The following is a 17370-nucleotide window of genomic DNA, read 5'->3' as shown; positions in this document are numbered from 1 at the left end:
GTCTCTTTCTTGCTGTTTACATATTCTTCCTTCAGGTCCTGGTTAGTACATGGAAATGAAGAGATACAAAAAAGAAGAAAGACAAATGGAGAAAAGTGAACTCTGTCTCATTGGAAAGCTTTCAATTCACTTCGTTTGAAGTTTTGAACAAAGGCTTGACCTAGCTCATAGGAAATCAGATAAACAATTGCATTAACGTAGGGAACACACTGATCAAAAATAAATAACAATCACATTTTTGCTATTATCAGTACTTACTTAAGCTCCTGAGAGTTGGCAGCCATAAGAGATTTTAATGTCTTGTCAGCTAATGGGCACCCAGAGACACTAAGAAAACAGATGTGAAATGTTTAATTAAAACAGATTTTTTTTTTTCTTAAAACAACCACCTCTGGACAATCTATGATTTACTATGGGGAAAAAAATATTTGCTGTTGGCAAAGGAGGAGCAGCCAATATCAGTGCGTAGCTCTTAAGTTACTGGAAAGTGATTTGGTCAGAGCCAGAGGTTTCTCAGTCGCTGTAAAGCTTTGCAGGGAAGCAGTGGTACAGATAGCCCTTTCTTTATGTTGCCAGTGTAAAGGGCAGGTAGAACATTTGGTTCATGTGCTTGGAAAAAGACATAATCTGCTTCCATCCTGCTCCCAAAAGAAAAGGCAGGAAAGGCAGAAAATTATTGTTTCAACCCCCCAGGTTGACAATAGGCTGTTCTGAGCAAAACAGCTGGCACCTACAGTGTGTGTTTGTAGATCTATGAATTTCAAAGCCATCTGTAGAGACGGTTGCAGAAACCTCATTTAAAATCCCCTGCACTAGCATCTGTATGGAGAGTGCTTGTACACTTAGGGAAATGAAAACATAACAGAATGACTTGTCTACAGGTCTCAGCTAAGACATGCAGCTCGAGTAATAAGCATATGCTGCTTAACTCCATCAATCTATTGAGTCGAGACATTCACAAAATATAACAGAAACAGAAAAGGGGCACATTTCTGTACGGATTATTTTCTACAAATTATTTTTGCATACTTATCCATAGTCGGTATAAAACTGCTCAAAGATGACAAGAGCTAAAAGTAGCTCTACATCCTGCTTTGTGTTTCCTGTTGTTTCTTACCTGCGGTGTGAGGCATAGTTTCCTGTTACATGACCACTACCATCACATCCTGGAGTTGGACAACTGTGCAAAGAAGATGCAGTGAGAAGTGAGAGTAAAAATAATACATGACAAAGCTCATCGTACTCTGCAATGAACTACATAATAATTCTTAGGGCAACCACCTTCACCATAACCATCTCAACACTGTTATGACATTACTAAAAACTAGCAAAACTTACATGACATTTCTAGTTTTCAGTTACTACTTGAGACATAGATATTTACAGGACTGAAAAAGTATTCCTATTTCCATGCAAAGAAATCAAAACTTTTGTTATTTATATGTAATGTGAAACTACCATGTTTTGCATATATTTTCAGTTACGGCTTAGGTTCTTGAAAAGACAGTTTCATTAATGGTACCAAATTTTGATAGCAATTCATAAATGCTAAGGTTCAAATTTCTAATCTGACCTTCTGTATAACACAAGCCAGAGAACAGTAATATCTGATATCATTCCCTCATCTTCTGAGTAAAATAAAGCACCTTTTTCAGAAAAACATCCAATCTTTATTTGCTGACTTCACGTGAGAAATTAGGTGTTATGGTTGCTCGCAGAACAGAAAGCACACATCAAGTGCAGACAGACAAAGTTCAGAATGAGCACAAAATTTTCCCTGGATATTTCTCAGCTGAATTGAAAAACGATACGAAGATGGTGTACATCTAGTACAAAAGATTTGTTCCTTTATGCCAAGAGATAGAAGTATATCTACATATTTATTTATTTATTTGCTATTTCAGGCTTCTGGAATAGCTGTTAGGCCTGCTGGGCTGTTAGCTTAAGGCTTCCTTTAGTCTTTCTGGGGAACTAGAGAATATGTTAAAACTCCTGTTGCTCCTCAGGCTTTCTTTGGCCATAGCCTTGAGCTCAGCTATCAAATGAGGACACATTCCTCTGCAAGAGAGCAGGGAAGTCAAAAGCTCTGGGACTTTTTCAGGGAAGTTGTGGATGGGAGACAGGTGAATTAAACAGACCTTTCCATACTATTTTAATATATTCCAAGACCGACTCTGTGGAGTCACCTCATAAAGGGCTGTGTCTTCTCTCCCTGGGCCTAAGGATAAGAAGGCCAAGGGATCTCAGTAGCTGAGCAGAAGTTACACTGGAACTTCTAGCCAGTGCTTCATAGACATGAGGAAGGGTACCTGAGATCCTCACCTGGGTATTTTCTCTGAGCTGGCAGAGTGCTAGGAGCTTTTTTCCAATTTGTAAGAAAGACTCAGGAAGGCATCAGCCTCATTTGCACAGCCGACTTCAACCTGAGCAATGCAGTTATCAGTGCCGAAATACAGTTAGGCAAGAGAATTAACATGGAAAAATAGAAAGCACATGCTAGGAGATGGTATTCACACAATAGTTCACCACAGCTGAGTTACTATCTCAGAAATTTGTCTTTGTAAGTGCTTATGTTATTTTAAAAACTTCCTCATGATGGAGCCACCTGTACTGAATTGCTCAGTATGAGTTCTGAGCTCATTGGGTTTATAGTAAATGCAGTCTTTTCCCTATATTGCCTATAGATTCTTCTTACAAGTTAAAACTATTTCTTGTTTAATTTTCTAGACTGCCACATTTTAGATGTCTGTTTCTACTCACCGTGCAATACACATACTAAAAATACTATAAGCCAAGCATCACTCTTGTGAATACTCTGGGGAATTATTATACAGAGTAGCAGAAAAATATTTTATGGCCATCTCAGAACTGGTCAATATCACAAAGGAATAAATATTACAAAAGAAAAGCCATTAGAGTTTTCAGCAGATAAACTCACAGCAATTTCTGTATGCATTTGTTTTAAAAAAGGCAAAACAAACATGACCTGTGGCAATTTAGGTCATGAACTACAACTGCAGATACAATATGATGAGCAGACAACATGCAGGCTGCACAGCACGAGGTGAAAGAATCACTCTTCAGAGAAGCTTGCCCCAGGGAAATGTAATTTCTAGAGAGAGAGGTGTATCCAACTGATTCAGTGCCACTGAGTCTGGAGAGCAGGACACAGGGTGACAGGATGAGACTCATTTATTTACGGGTGAGCCTGCAGTGATATGTTATAGACTATCACCACTAAGCAATATAGAGTGCACTTGCCTTAGAGTGCAAGAGAGACCTACTCTGTTTTGGGGACAAAAAGAACAGTGCTAAGTCCCCAGTGACTATTACAGTGAGACCGTTCTATTGATATCAAAATGCTGTAGATGTGAATCCAACAGGCTTTTTTGAAGAGCCTCGCTGAGATTTTAAAAAGTGACTACTGATTTCAATTGGTTTGAACAATTTCACTGAAAGAATTCTAAACCCAAACAGGCTGTTGCATGCAGAAAGATGTAATGGAATCAAACTGGTTTATGTGCAGTTTTTGACAGGAAAGTCTTGGCGTTTAAGACAGAGCAAGAGTCTATTCTCCGAAAGTGTGAAAGTGTGCATGCACTGGATTTTCAGCTAGATAGATGACAAACTCTGCTTTGAAAGAAGCAGATCAAGGACAGGTCCCTGGTGCAGGTCCCAACTGGCTTGTGTTTTATCTTTTTATGAAATTTGCATCTTTTATATCTGAGAAGTCCCCAAGACTTCTCAGACACAACCCCTCAGGAGCTGACTTATACCAAAGATTGCCCAAAAGGAGTTTGTTTACCCGACTACCTAAACATCAACGCAGCTGCAGCACACTACAAAACAGTGTGTGTTTTGTAGCAGGAACTTTGATACTTATCTATGAGAGGAATAAAACAGAGCGTAACTCATGAACATGTCCAGACCCTCAAACCTATCCTGGCCTGTTTCAGCTCCAAACCTCATTTATACCCAGTTGCATAGTCCCAGTGGGAAATTATCCACAGTGAACAGTCCCGCGAGTCTCCATGCTTGGCTCCTACAGGCATGCTCCAACCACAGAACAACTTTGCAGTCAGGCTTTAGGAGGGGGAGAGAAAAACATAACACTTTCTGTGACTCACGTGATAAGTTCCTTTTTGAGATCTCTTGAATGGAGCTTGGGTTTAGGACTCGGTATGGAGACATCTCCGGGATACTTTTTTTCCTCCATGTTCTCTGTAGAGTTCACTGGATCTTTCTGAAATATTAGATGGGAATATGATAAAAGGTTTCTCTCTTTAAGACCCTTCTTATATTCAGCAAATAATTCCTACTGGCAAGAAGATAATCATTTTGAAAACATTAGAAAAAAGCATCATAAGAAGTGATGGGGAAAACGATGAAAAAGTTTAATACACGGTATTTTCAGGCATTTATGTTTTTTATTTTATTTTTTTTAATGTTACAACTGTATATTCATGTAATTATTCCTGACAGCAGATGCTGTGTTAAGCTGTATGTAAAGAAAATCAGGTTTAATTTGTAAAATGGTGATGAAGACCAAAGAAAGATAAACACAGAGAATAAAATATATAGAGCCACGCAAGGGCTCCACATATTGCAGAGAAGTATATTCTTGCTTTTTCTGTGCAAGTACATCATTGAGCTTTGTACACAATTGAAGTAAGTATCCTTATACCACATAGTTATAAATCACAAAACTACTGTACATAAAGCTAAGTAAAAATGAAAAACTTTCCAGGTCTGTAGAATGGGATGACTTGTTATCTTATCCATAGGGCAGATTCTTGTTAAAATACAAATCATAATTACAAAAATGCTTTGAAATTTTCTTTAGTGGTAGGCTGCTAAGGATAGTTCTCGATTTCTCCTCTTTGTAGATTAAAATCATCACTGCTACAGTGCTGTTTGATGGATGCTATGGAGCCATGAGTATTCGCTCTCTTGGGAAGGCGTTTTGGAAATCTCGAAACATGTAAGGGTATCACATTCTCATTTACTGAAGAATCATATTTGATCACTTCAAAATAGCATGGTTAATACTGTTTTGATGATTAATGCCTTCAATTATTATTATTTGTATGAGGGATAAGTGTTTCATTTCCAGAGAGATGCTCTGTGGATATTGTAACATTTAAGAAATCTCCAAAGCCCATGGCATTAATTATCAAATCTGTATAAATCCCTGCTGGGATTTCATGTTGGTTTTGCAACTCTGCTGAGATCCTCAGGTAGATACCCCCCGGAGATTACAGTCTGTGGGAGCAGAAATTGCTACCTGAGGTTGAGGGGCGAAGCTCCTGCTAAACGCTCAGGGCTGGTGCCATAGATGCTCTGGGCTTGTACAGCTGATGAACTTGCCGGGACAGAGGGGCAGGGATGTCTGCAGAGCTGTTAAGCACAGAGTGGTGGGCTGAGGAGAATCTGGACTGAAAATGGAGATTCTGCCTAATGGGACTTGTAAGCTCTGCGGGGGTGTTTCTTCTGATAAAGCTTCCATATGGTCCTCAATCCTGGCAGCTCATCTTTGCCTGTTTGGAGGCTGGCTCCTCAATATGACTTCCTTCTGCTTTGTGGTACTGGCTACCTACTGCCTACTGTAACTCACACTATACATACATATAGAAACCATGCCATATTATTGATATATCAATTACTACTGATTTTTGCAACCACATTTGTGGAGTTACTTTGTTTGGGAATAATCTCATATGCTACGAATATAGAAAGTAAAAATATGTGTCTTCAGTTTTTCTAAACACTCTTTCATGGTAATTAGCAAGTAACACTTTAAAATATCATAAAAATAAACTGATACATTTCAGGCTATTAGAATTTTATTTCTAAGGGAAAACTTCAGATAAAAAGTAACAGAGAAAATTAAAAACTATGATAAATATTGTTCAAATGCTAATATAAAAATACTAAACTGTTGAAAGTCCTCCAAACATGGAAATCAAAACCCTTCAGACTAAAAGCAAGAAATTTTTTTCAAAGCTCAGGAAACCTGAAAGACTGTTTTTCAATGTCAAGTTAAATTCTGGTTTCTAGTGATATATTGGGGGTGATTTTGCCACTGCAATCAACAGAATGAAGCTTCTAGTCACTGACTTTGGCCTTCCATGTTTTCTGACCTGCCTTTCTTATATACCTGTAAATGCAAGTTCTTATAGGGATCATCACCAGTGTAACTTTCTGTAAAATCAAAAGCTCCCGAAAGAAATAACAAAATGGTGCCCCTCTGTTGCCAGTTGCAATGGCTCAGATGCCAAAATAACTTCAAACTGCAGGTAAGGTGGTCTCCTTTTAAAGTAATGGAGGTTGAAGAAGGCCAGTTTGTCTGTGTATACCTTTTCTCTCTATCAAGTAACTCAGATAGGCTATGTCTATAACTGACTTGAGGACCAATTCTGCATTTCTTAGTGCATGCCTTGGCTGCATCCTAACTATATATCAAGACCAGGCAAGCATCAACCTGCTCCACCTCATGTTCAGGATCCAGCTGAGAGGAGCCTGGTGTACTGGGTGGTGGAAAATCCACCCTGGCACACCACCAGGTTCCTGAGCTGCACGACAGACCTTGGGATATACCTGTAGCAAATAAGTGTAGCTACAGTTCAAGCTGGAGGATTTATTAATATCCTCAGCTATAGATTGTGTTCTTTATCTCAAATGGAAGACATCTCTTGATCTTTTGCTGGTGATAGAGCAGGAACTTGCATGTGTGAGTGATTCATCATGCCACTGTCTGATATCCTAGTGTATAGGGAGGACTGACTGTGAATTATACGCATAAAGGCTTGAAAAAATACTACACTATTACAGTTTAAATACACAGCTCCATTTAATGATGCTCCACTGAATTAGTTAACAAAACTAAGATGGCAAAACTAAGGCTGACATATGTATATTTACAGCCACCAGAAAAACTGATACTAGAGGGTTTTTGAACTGCACTATTTTCATTGTCTAACTTTCAAAGGACTCATTATTTCTCATTTTAATTGTGAATTTCCTGAATTGACTTTTAATGTTAAAATTTGTATTTTTTAAGACTTTGAAACCAAGTTGCATACACACATACAAGCATACACACATACAAACCATTCCACAGCAACTGCTTTTTTGCAAAAGAAAAAATCTTTTAAAGGAAAGAACATAGTATCGGAAACATACTAATAGGGACTGCAGTGGTGATAAACAGTTTGTTTTCTAGTTAATATTCCTTAGTATATTTCTAAGGAATGAGGGGAGCATATAGACAATTAAGCAGGTAATTACACCGGCATTGCCTTAGTAGCTTGTTATTATTCAAGCAGCATGAAATCTTCAGATGTGTAGAAGCTGCATGAGAAAGTGCAAAGGGAATGCAGGTAGAAGAATGCCTAAACTCCTTGCCTTTCCAGGGCCTTGCATCAGTACTTGTGCCCCAAAAGGCTTGAACAAGCAGGTCAGAAATAAAGAGGTATTTCTTGGTCCTCCCACACTTAGGACTGAACATGCAGCATCGTGCCTTGGGCAGTGTGATTCTCTAGAGATTTAGCATTAGAGGGAGAGAGAGTCCCTTGGGAAACACCTTTAGCCCCTACCACTTTCTAAGTGATGATCCTCACAGCTAATCAAAGTCAAACCTGTGTATGTTTTTTTTCCTTTCCCATTTGAACAGATTTAGAATTAAATGATATTGAAATTCTGAAGAATTCCAGACTAAAAGGAAAATCAGAACCAGTCCAATCAGTCCAAACACTACTATTATCTAAAAAGAGCATGTGTGTACTCACGCATGCACACTACAGAAAGCAAGCAAGCAATGAACCTCCATTAATGTACAGATGGAAGTTTATATTGATTTCAGCAAAGACCAGAACATAATGGTAACATGAATAACAGATAATAGCATCTGGCACTTTTAACATTTTTAAGCCCTGAAATCTTTGGAGAACTGACAGTTGAACTAACTGACAGCTCTAGTTATTTCTCGGCGCTTTCCTTTCGGAGAGATTTTGAACTTTTTCCAAATTCAGATTTTTTTTTTAAGGGGGCATCTGGACAGGCTATTTTGCTGAGAGAGAGAGAGACAATATTTTCTGGAAATTACCACCAAAATAAAGCAACTGTTGTGCATATGAACCAGATAACAATGAATTAAAAATAGATATAATCACTCATTTTCTTTGCATGAGGGTAACTGCCAGTCTTTGATTTGCAAAACAGAGCCTCTGGCCTGGAGACCTGGACTTGTCGACGCTCTCTGGGATCAGAAAAGCTCAGAGAAGAGGTCTGGGGCCAGATCCTTGATTAAGAACAAACTGCATGCTACTAAAGCACTGAATGCAAGGGGCAAGGATGCCTGAATGTGGATCTTTATGTCCTTCTGGGCAGTTCGCAGATGCCTCCAGTTCCCTGTGCCCGTTCCGAGGGAAGCAGCCAGCCACGCTTCTTGCCTCTGCAGAAGTGCAGTGGGGAGCAGGGTGATGCAGAGGTGCTCCTGCCATAGCTCTTTCGCTGAGCTGCACTGGCAGCAAGGAGGAGGACCGACACTACAGGCCCCCTGCCAAGTCTGCGACCCCAATTGATCCCCTGCAGCAAGGCGGTTTTCTCAAAGCTGGATATACTCGCTCATTATGCGGCATGGAGGGGCCCCATCACGGGGAAGAGTGACTCCACAGCCTGGAAACCACACTCCAAAACCTTGTTATAAGGATGATCCTCCCAGAATCGCATTGCTGAGGCAGAGCGCTCCTCAGAGGTGACAGCAAATGGTTCTTTAGGACACCCCAACCTCCAAGAAATGATCCAGCATGATACAAACAGTCTCAGAGGTCTCAATAGACAGCTCTTGACCCAGTGCTGACAGATATTTTAATTCACTCGACTGAAATACCTTCTCTTTCCAGGTATTTTTGGAATGGGAGGCCTGATTCCCCTACCTCAACTCTAGATTTACCCGTCTATCATTGTAAAGTGCCAGTTTTGATATCCGAAGAAAAAAAATTGTAATAATTATAATGTTCAAGAGCTATTTGGTATACAAAAAACAAATGGGGAGGAAAGGTTTATGAAGCTGAATAAAAACTCCAAATTGGGACATCTCTGAGTCTGCTTCAGAAAGCTATCACTGAGGCTCATCTGTATTAATTACCAGGATTTCATTTAATTAGCCTTAAAAGGTGCTGATGGACTGTCCCTTCCTGATTTAACAAAAATGTGAGTAATCTACATTCTGACAGCCCCGCTCAAAAGAAAAACATAAAATAACTTGCCTATAAAGTAAAAGGAGAGAAAAGTAAGAGAATAAGAGACTATGCTGCTGTGTTGCCAACGTGGGATAAATGGATATAAAAGCGCAAAACAGAAACAAAACCAAAATCAAGAAAATTATCAAGTCTGAAGTAGCAATTTAGAAGATTAGCCCAGAAAGAAAGTTATTAAATGAAAACATTTACTAGAATTTAGTTTCTCATCTTTGTGCCTGCAACTGCATTTTCACATTCAGTCTTTTACATTTCCTAAGATAGGTTAAAAAGGCAAAACACCAGTATATATTCATACATGCTTTCCATGCTGCTTCTTAATGGGATAAAGAGCATTAAATTAGTGGAAATTACATACATCACCCCTTATGCTACTTGTTGCAACTGAAAGCTTCAAGAATTACTAACTATTTATTTATGAATTTTGTAGTCTCAGACTGACTTCTGGATCATGAGACACACTTGTGAGATCTAGGACTCATTGGCAGAGATTTCCTGAAATATGTTAAATGTAAAACATAAAGTTGTCCACTGAAAGAATATTGTAGGCAAGGTTCTAAGCATGTATTTTAATACTTAGATAATGAGTTATTTAGAATTATAAACATTTGGTGTAGAAGAATTACTTTATGCATGAAAAAATTATCCTAATATTTTTTTCTTTGAGTGATCCTTACATCATTTGGGTGCATGTGCTATAGGAATGAACCATTAGGAATAAAATTTAAAATATGGTCTCTAATTCTAAATTCCTCTGATTTCCTTATTTTAGATACTTGTAGGTACTCACAACCCCTGCTGAAATTAATAGTTGTTGGTTTCCATCTCTGAAAGTAGGCTCTGAGAGCAGGATTTTTCAGTGAGCAGTGATTTTGTGTGCCACATCTGAGAGGCCAGTACAGCCAGCTCAATGTTCACAAACCTCTACCCTGTGGAAATCAGTTCTCTTGAAACTGCACTAAACTGGTCATCCTGAAGACCATCAACTGGCCATTCATCCAAGGGTAAAAATCACAAACTGAGAAGCTCAAAAGGTACCTCCTTTTCTTCTTCTTTCCTGCCATGGGTCTTGCTGTAGTTGATTGGTGTATCCCAGCCTTCCTGTTCACAAAGAGCCTGGTAGAAAGCAGCATTTACCAGGATACTGCTTGTTTTGAAAGGAGAAGAGGAAGGAGTAGGAAGTGCTGTGCTGGAAGAAGTGAGAGGCATAACTTTGTCTTGGCTTCGGTTCTTTTTCATGCTCAAATCCAGAGTGCCATTTTCATCCACTTCTATCTCAGCTCCCTGAGACATGCAACAGGAAACAGAAATATGTTTAGACATGGACGTGGTGAGGCTGCAACATAACCATGTGGTGCTTTTAAAAGATAAATGTAAATGCACGCTTTTATTTAAATTTATCTGAATCTAAACCCAGCTTTTCGATTTATACCAGTTAATATCCAACTCTTAGGCAGACTTAGGAGTACCGTCGGTAATGGTTTCCCTGCTTCTCAGCTTAGATATAGAAAGTAGAATTTAAATAAGATGCCTCTAAATCATAACCTATACATTCTAAATCTAATTTTATTTAAAAAGAAGTTTAGCTTTAAATCTTCTTGATCTTTTTATTCTTAGAGAGAACTATGACCCCAATTCACAGTTAAAAGCATTAATGCATTGTTTAGGTCATCACCAGCATTACTGTCCTCCCTTTCCCCTCCCCCCCCCCCCCAGAAATATTACATCTGCATCATGAGGGAAAGAGGGGGTAGGGAGAAATATGCTAAAAGATATAGGAGGAGAATTTTTCATTAGGGTTTCATACATACTGAAAATAACATATTGCCTTAATCGGAGTTTGACTTGTAAATCACTTTTGAACAGATTTATTACAGAACAGGGGCCAGATTAAGCCACTGATGCACAGGTCTTCACTGAGACCACTAGACTGGGAGCCACAGGAAGATCTTCAGGTTCTGCTTCAAATTCTTGATTTCTCCAGTTAACAAAGCTTCTGCTACTCTGGCCCTCCAGGAGGCACCTGCATCAGCAAACAGCAACCTCTGATTGCAGGAGTGTGTAGTGGGGCAAGAGACCCAACTTCTCTTTCCAAGCTGTGAGAACCTCCCAGAACAGCTCCTGCTCACAGGAATGGGCAAGTGCTGTTCAAGGAGAAAAAGGCAAGGAAAGCTCACTGTTCTGTCTCCCACAGTCTGACCACAGAGAAAGAATATAAACTCCACTTCTTAGAATGACAAAAAGCTGCTGAAAGTGGAACTTATTATGGAAGCAATAAAAATTTCACCTCCTGCACTATACGATTTTGGGAGGATTCACCCTGAGCTTTTTCTACATTGAAGGATCAGTCTCTCTCTTTCCCTCTGCTTCCAAACACAGGCCCAAGTAGGCATGTCCACAGCATCCTTTAAGAAGTTGCAGATCCTCTCCCTATCACTTACTAGTGGGATTGTGCTCCCTTATCCTCTCCCATGGACACTAAACTGGGAATGGAGCCAGCGGTGACATGAAGCTGATTTACCACGGCGAACTTCTCTGTGACCATTGAAGGTCCTGTGTAGTTCCAGTCTATGGCTAATTGTTCAGGGTGGCCATAATTTAGGTTTTTTATTATAATTGTTTGTTCTTGATATTTCAAATGTAGGAACACTGTCTGGAATTAATGTGTAGGTCTTAAGTAGGCAGCAACACACTATATTGACATACTGTGTAGACAGTGATGAGTATAAGATTGGTCCTTGCTATGGAAAACAGTTATTAAAGTAGGGGAAGAGATATATAGCTGAAACTAATGAGGTGGCTTCCAGAAGAGTATTTGGCAGCCTAGTTGTATGTGTCGCCCTGCTTAAGCTGGAAAACAGTCAGAGACTATGGAGGTAAATGACAAGATCATAGAAAAGCTGATTTATCAAGTAATATACATGCAGAATGACATAATTAATGCTTCTCTGTGTATTCCCATTATTGTCTTCATTACTCTTTTTTTTATTTGCATCACCACAAAGCTCAGAGATTAGTTGGGAATTTGGGGCTAGATGTGTTAGCTACCATGTAACTGTAAGAGATGCTCATATAAACCTAGATTCAGCCTTCCCATCTTTAGTAATATAGAAGTAAATCTGTTGCATAGGGAAATCACTTAGACCCTCTGTAGTAAATAGGAAAGAGACAGATATGACCAGAGGGCAAGTTTTTCCAAACTTCTCAGACATCTTAGGAAGGCATGAGAAACTCACAGAAAGAGTCCCTTTCTCTTTCTTCCCGGCAACTACTGTGGGAGATTAAATGATTAGCCTAATGTTTAGATTGTTAAAGTTAGGGCAGTGAAACCTGTCCTTACTTGGAGATTTTAAAAACAATTATAGTGAAACAGGGAATTCTTCCTCTGTGCTGACAATGTGACTTGGCCACCTTTAAGCCACAAGCTTCCTTCACGTAGCCTTCTCTTCTACCATAGTCAGTGGTGACACATTTAAAGGTGTAATGCAACAGATGAAATCTTTTTAATCAGAAGGTAAATGTTGGTAGAAAATGAAAACTGAGGACCCAGGGATCTTCCCTCACTCAGGGATTCTAACTCCATTTTGTAGCTATGGGCCCAAGAGAGATGCCCACCTAGACTGAAGCACTACCAAGCCATCTGCCTGTTCCTAATTCAGAAACTCACACCTCTTGTTTTGGCTTCTCCTGCATGACAAAGTTCACATTTTCAATCACACAGCTTAAAGAGAGAGATGCTTTATTATATTTATGGGAAGTAAATACACTTCTAATATGTCCATACTAAGACGCTTTGGTTATATCTTTCTGCCCCTTTTTAGTAAATAGTTTAATCTCCTGTGATAGTTTTAAGCCCTGAATTTGACAGTGCAGCTTATCCTGGATAATAACTTAGTAACCACAACATCTTATGCCATCTGTATAATATCAACTACATTTTATACCAGCATTAATAAACCTTAGTTACAAAAATCCAAGATATTAACTATATCAGTGCCAACTGCACACTCCAGGATCTGACAATATAGCTCTGCCATGATCGCCCCAGTGTTTTTTGGCTTCCTAGTTGATATGTAACTATAGCAATGAAACAGAGCTACAGTAATCAAGTTTAATGACCAATGTAAAGTAAAATGCTAAATATTGTAGTTGCTGACATTTTTCATAATAAAAAAACTTGGGTTAAGTCTGCACAACCAACATTCACATAAAATTCCAGACCTCTGTGACAGATGGCTTAGAAAAGGAAGCCATGTGACTGGGCTGCAGTAGTTTTATAGTGCAAAAACCATAAATAGTGCAGATTCTCTGTCACTGACAAAATACCAACTACTCAGAAGGCAACAGCAACAACAACAACAAAGACCAAAGCAATCATGGTCCCCTCCCAAATGAAACTGTACGTAGAAAAATATCAGGAAACATGTATTGTCTCTGAGAAACAGATACAATTAGGAGCAAGAAGGATCTTTGAGTGATGAGCAGAACATTTACTAATGTGGGTATTTAGAGATTCTTCAGCACCTCCCTGAAATTCACACAGAAGTTGGGTTGTCCAATATGTGATAAGGAAAGGCTGGGTTGTGTGTTTGTGAAGTAGCATACAGATGGGGTTTAAGTGAGCTCACAGATGCACGCAACAATTAAATATAGTCATGGAAAAATATCCTCTTTTTGCCCATCATAGGATGGATCACACATTTACAGCATGGCTTTTTATTCAGAACAGTATAAAATAGCTATCACTTTGCTGAATTCATAGCAAACTCCAAATGGCAGAGCAAAAGAAGAGGATGGTCAGGGATACTGTTCCAGTTTTCATTCCTACTCTCATCCCACCCTCCTCTCAATATGTCTCCTTTGCTTGTTTTGCCACGTTTATTTTTACATTAATTTTAAAATGGAACTAAAAAGACAAAAATGGCAAAAAAATGCTAGAACAATGCTGTGGCATGGGGAAAGAAAATGGCACTTACTATGCTTACTGCAGACTTGTAAGGGCTGTGTTCTCCTCAGTAAAGGCCAGATCTTACTGCCGTCAACTCTTTTGCATGTGAGAACAGGCCTGTATTTATCCGTTTATATATGTAAAATACAACTACCAAAACCAATGCAAATTGTTCTGATTCTTCCTTAGAAATGTAAGTAAAATAAAGGTGTTACTTTATATTATTATTGCCTAACTTATATTTGTTTACAGCTGTGTAAATCTTTGGAGCCTGACTTTGATCTCATTTACATTTACACAGGTGTAAACCAGGAGAAAAGCCACTGAAGCAATGAAGCAAAATCAATGAGGGTGAGAGGAGAAACACAGTAACTGAATTCAGGTTACTCCTTATCTACTCCCACATCAGTGACAGTGTAATCACTCCCATAGCTTTTACAAGCAGCTGGGAAAAGGAGTTCAGTATGAAAAATGAGTGAAAAATGACTGAAGGCTGTTTTCTTTATTCCAGGATCTATTCAGTGAAAAGATAAGGTACAAACAGTACTCTACTATGAATATCCATCTAAAATGAAGACTAATAAAAATTTGCACACAAAGAATGGTCTCTATCCATGTCTCTATCTATTTCAAGTACTTTGAACTTAAAAGTCAAGCTTTTTCAGCCTCCTTTATTTTATGACATAAATATTGCAGAAAACTTTCCAGAACTGTAGACTGTAGTTCACTCCTTGGAACTGAACTGCATCAGCTAAGACAATAAAGACTGCTGTTTTTATGATAAATTACTCCTGCATTTTTTCATATGCTTTTGGTTCATCTGATAGCTCACAACATTTAATATTCTGCAATGTGTCTCAAGTAATGATTACAAGTTAAGCTTTATCTCATAGCTGGATCAGAAAGAGTGAATTATTGCATCTGCATGAATCTTATTTAAAACCTGTGGCCTTAGGGAGATTGTATCATAACATGTAAGCGGTTTTATGTATTCCTTGCTTGGCATCAGCCATAGCACTTAGTATTAAGTCCAGAGGAACAACATTACCAATGATTTTGCTTTCCCACAAGCAGTTCAGTCTGGTTCTAAAAGTGCAAAAGGGCTCTTCAGTTCTGGTACTGGGAATAACTCTGGAACTAATATGTTGCCATGTGTATGAATGCTATTCTCAGTGCAACTCCATTCAGAAGAGTACAACCTTTTCTATTAACAACCCTTAAAAAACATACGCTTATGGTCCTCAATTCTTCAGTCTTAAATTTGAGCAATTGAGTTCTGCTGCTGCTGTAAGTGAGAATAATATTTTTGTCAAAATAAGAATGCCTGTAATTGCCCAGCAATATTTGAGACACAAATGAAGTCACAACTTCTGCCCAGAGTAATTCACAAAATTTAAAAAAAAGACTGGCAAGAGTATACTTAAGGAGCAATAAGCACAGCAGTACAACAGGATGGTACCTAGTGATAACCCCGGCTGATTTTTCATCCTGTATTTAGGCTTTACAGTATTTGGAGTAAAGGCATGCCTGACAAACATGCTGAGCACTAACTGCATTGTTGAAATAATTGATGTAATTATCACCATCATCAATATCCAAGAATGGAGAGATGACATAATTTTGTTCAAAAACAGAATATGAATTTTAAACATTTTTAGCAAGTGTCATCTTTTTGTTTTCTTTCAAGGCATAGTGTACATATGCCATTTTGTCTAAACAGGTGGGAAAAACACCAAAACATTCAACAAAATGTTTGGCAAGCAGTAGTGATGAGGATACAGATGAACTGTATTGCTTGCAACTACCTCTGTGAGTAGTAATTGTGGTAGGGTTGTAAATAAGGATCTTGGGATGTTATAACGTAGACTCTAGCACTGCGCTAGAAACTGTGGGTTAAGCCAGCTTTTAGGGAGTCCTTCTACTGAGTTCAATGGGAGTTGAATAAAGCTACATAAGCTGAAAAACAGATGCAGACCATGACAGACTGGTTTGGGTTAAAGACTGCATGAGACTTGGCTGACCATGGTTATATTCAGGGGAATAGTATACTACAGTTCCAGGTGTCTGCACCTGTGGGCTTAGATAAAGTAACAATGATATTAAATATTTTTCAAGATCATATCATCAAGGTATCTGATGATCTTAGTATTTTGTAGGCAGCTGATAGATAATTCACAGTGAAGGCTTAGGTTCCATTTTAATTTGACAGTCCATTTCAGAATAAATTTATTCTTTAAATTCTTTAATTTCTAAATTCAGAATTTTTGTATAGTTATATCTGGCAGATCATCTTTGTACCTGAATTCTCTTTGTGAAGTTTCACTTATGAGCAGCACTGCTAATGTGTAATGTGATTTCTCTGCCCTTGCTACCGTTCTCTTTTTTCTGTCTCAGACTCTCCCTTTTGAGCTGATGTGTAGAAAATATAAGAACATTTCTTAATATATTTGAAAATCCATTAAATTCTTGAAATTTGAAACTGTGTAGTAAAAAATAGTCACTTTTTCATTTAAATATCATCTATAATAACTGAAAAGTGATGAACATTCAAGGTAAAAAGTCAAACTTTTCCTAAAAAATGGACAACACTTTGGAGGTCAAGAAATAAAATTTGAGAGACTGAAAGAAAAAAAAAAAGACTTTGGGAAAAGACTTGTGCTAAAAAAATATTTTGGTGTTTTCCCCACCTGTTTAAGCAAGGCGACATATGCACACTGTGCCTTGAGAGAAAACAAGAAAATGACACTTGCTTGAAATGTTTGAAGTTCAAGTTCTGCTTTTGAAACTCGGAAACACAATATTTTTACAGATCTGACAACTGCAAATGAACTTGCAAAAGATTTCCTGCCATATCTTCCGCAGTCCCATCGGCCCCTGCTCTGTCGCACCAGCTCCCATTTGTGAAGCTCATGGCTTGGATTGGTGGGCGGCTGCCTGATGCTCACGTAAAGAGACAAACACCTTCACAAGTCAGCAGCTTTGATCTGCTAGAGTGTGGTCTATGCTGCGCAGTTTTTCTTTGGCAAAGGAACAAAGGAATGTGGCACAGGGCAGGGCTGAAGAGATCTGATACTATGGCACCACACACAAGTACTGTCAGACCTGGCGAACGTATGTGGTATCAAGAATAGAAAAAAGAAATCATTAACCCTGTAGTCATCT

At 38.6% G+C, this 17370-nt stretch overlaps 1 protein-coding gene across 3 annotated transcripts in view; it reads right to left on the bottom strand.

Moving 5' to 3' along the window:
• Nucleotides 1–17370, bottom strand: part of ST18 (ST18 C2H2C-type zinc finger transcription factor) — a 173686-nt gene that overhangs the window by 16653 nt on the left and 139663 nt on the right. For all 3 annotated transcript variants that reach the window (XM_026097762.2, XM_064507551.1, XM_064507552.1), the window contains 4 exons: nt 10299–10544; nt 4128–4243; nt 1118–1180; nt 259–327 (listed from right to left, as the gene is read on the bottom strand). In XM_026097762.2, the coding sequence (XP_025953547.2) occupies nt 259–327; nt 1118–1180; nt 4128–4243; nt 10299–10544 (494 nt within the window). The remainder of the gene's footprint in view (nt 1–258; nt 328–1117; nt 1181–4127; nt 4244–10298; nt 10545–17370) is intronic.

The sequence above is a fragment of the Dromaius novaehollandiae genome, chromosome 2 (genome assembly GCF_036370855.1).
Source record: "Dromaius novaehollandiae isolate bDroNov1 chromosome 2, bDroNov1.hap1, whole genome shotgun sequence".
NCBI classification, from domain to species: Eukaryota; Metazoa; Chordata; class Aves; order Casuariiformes; family Dromaiidae; genus Dromaius; species Dromaius novaehollandiae.
The sequence above is the reverse complement of the archived record's forward strand: the minus strand, read 5'-3'. Positions and strand labels throughout refer to the sequence as shown.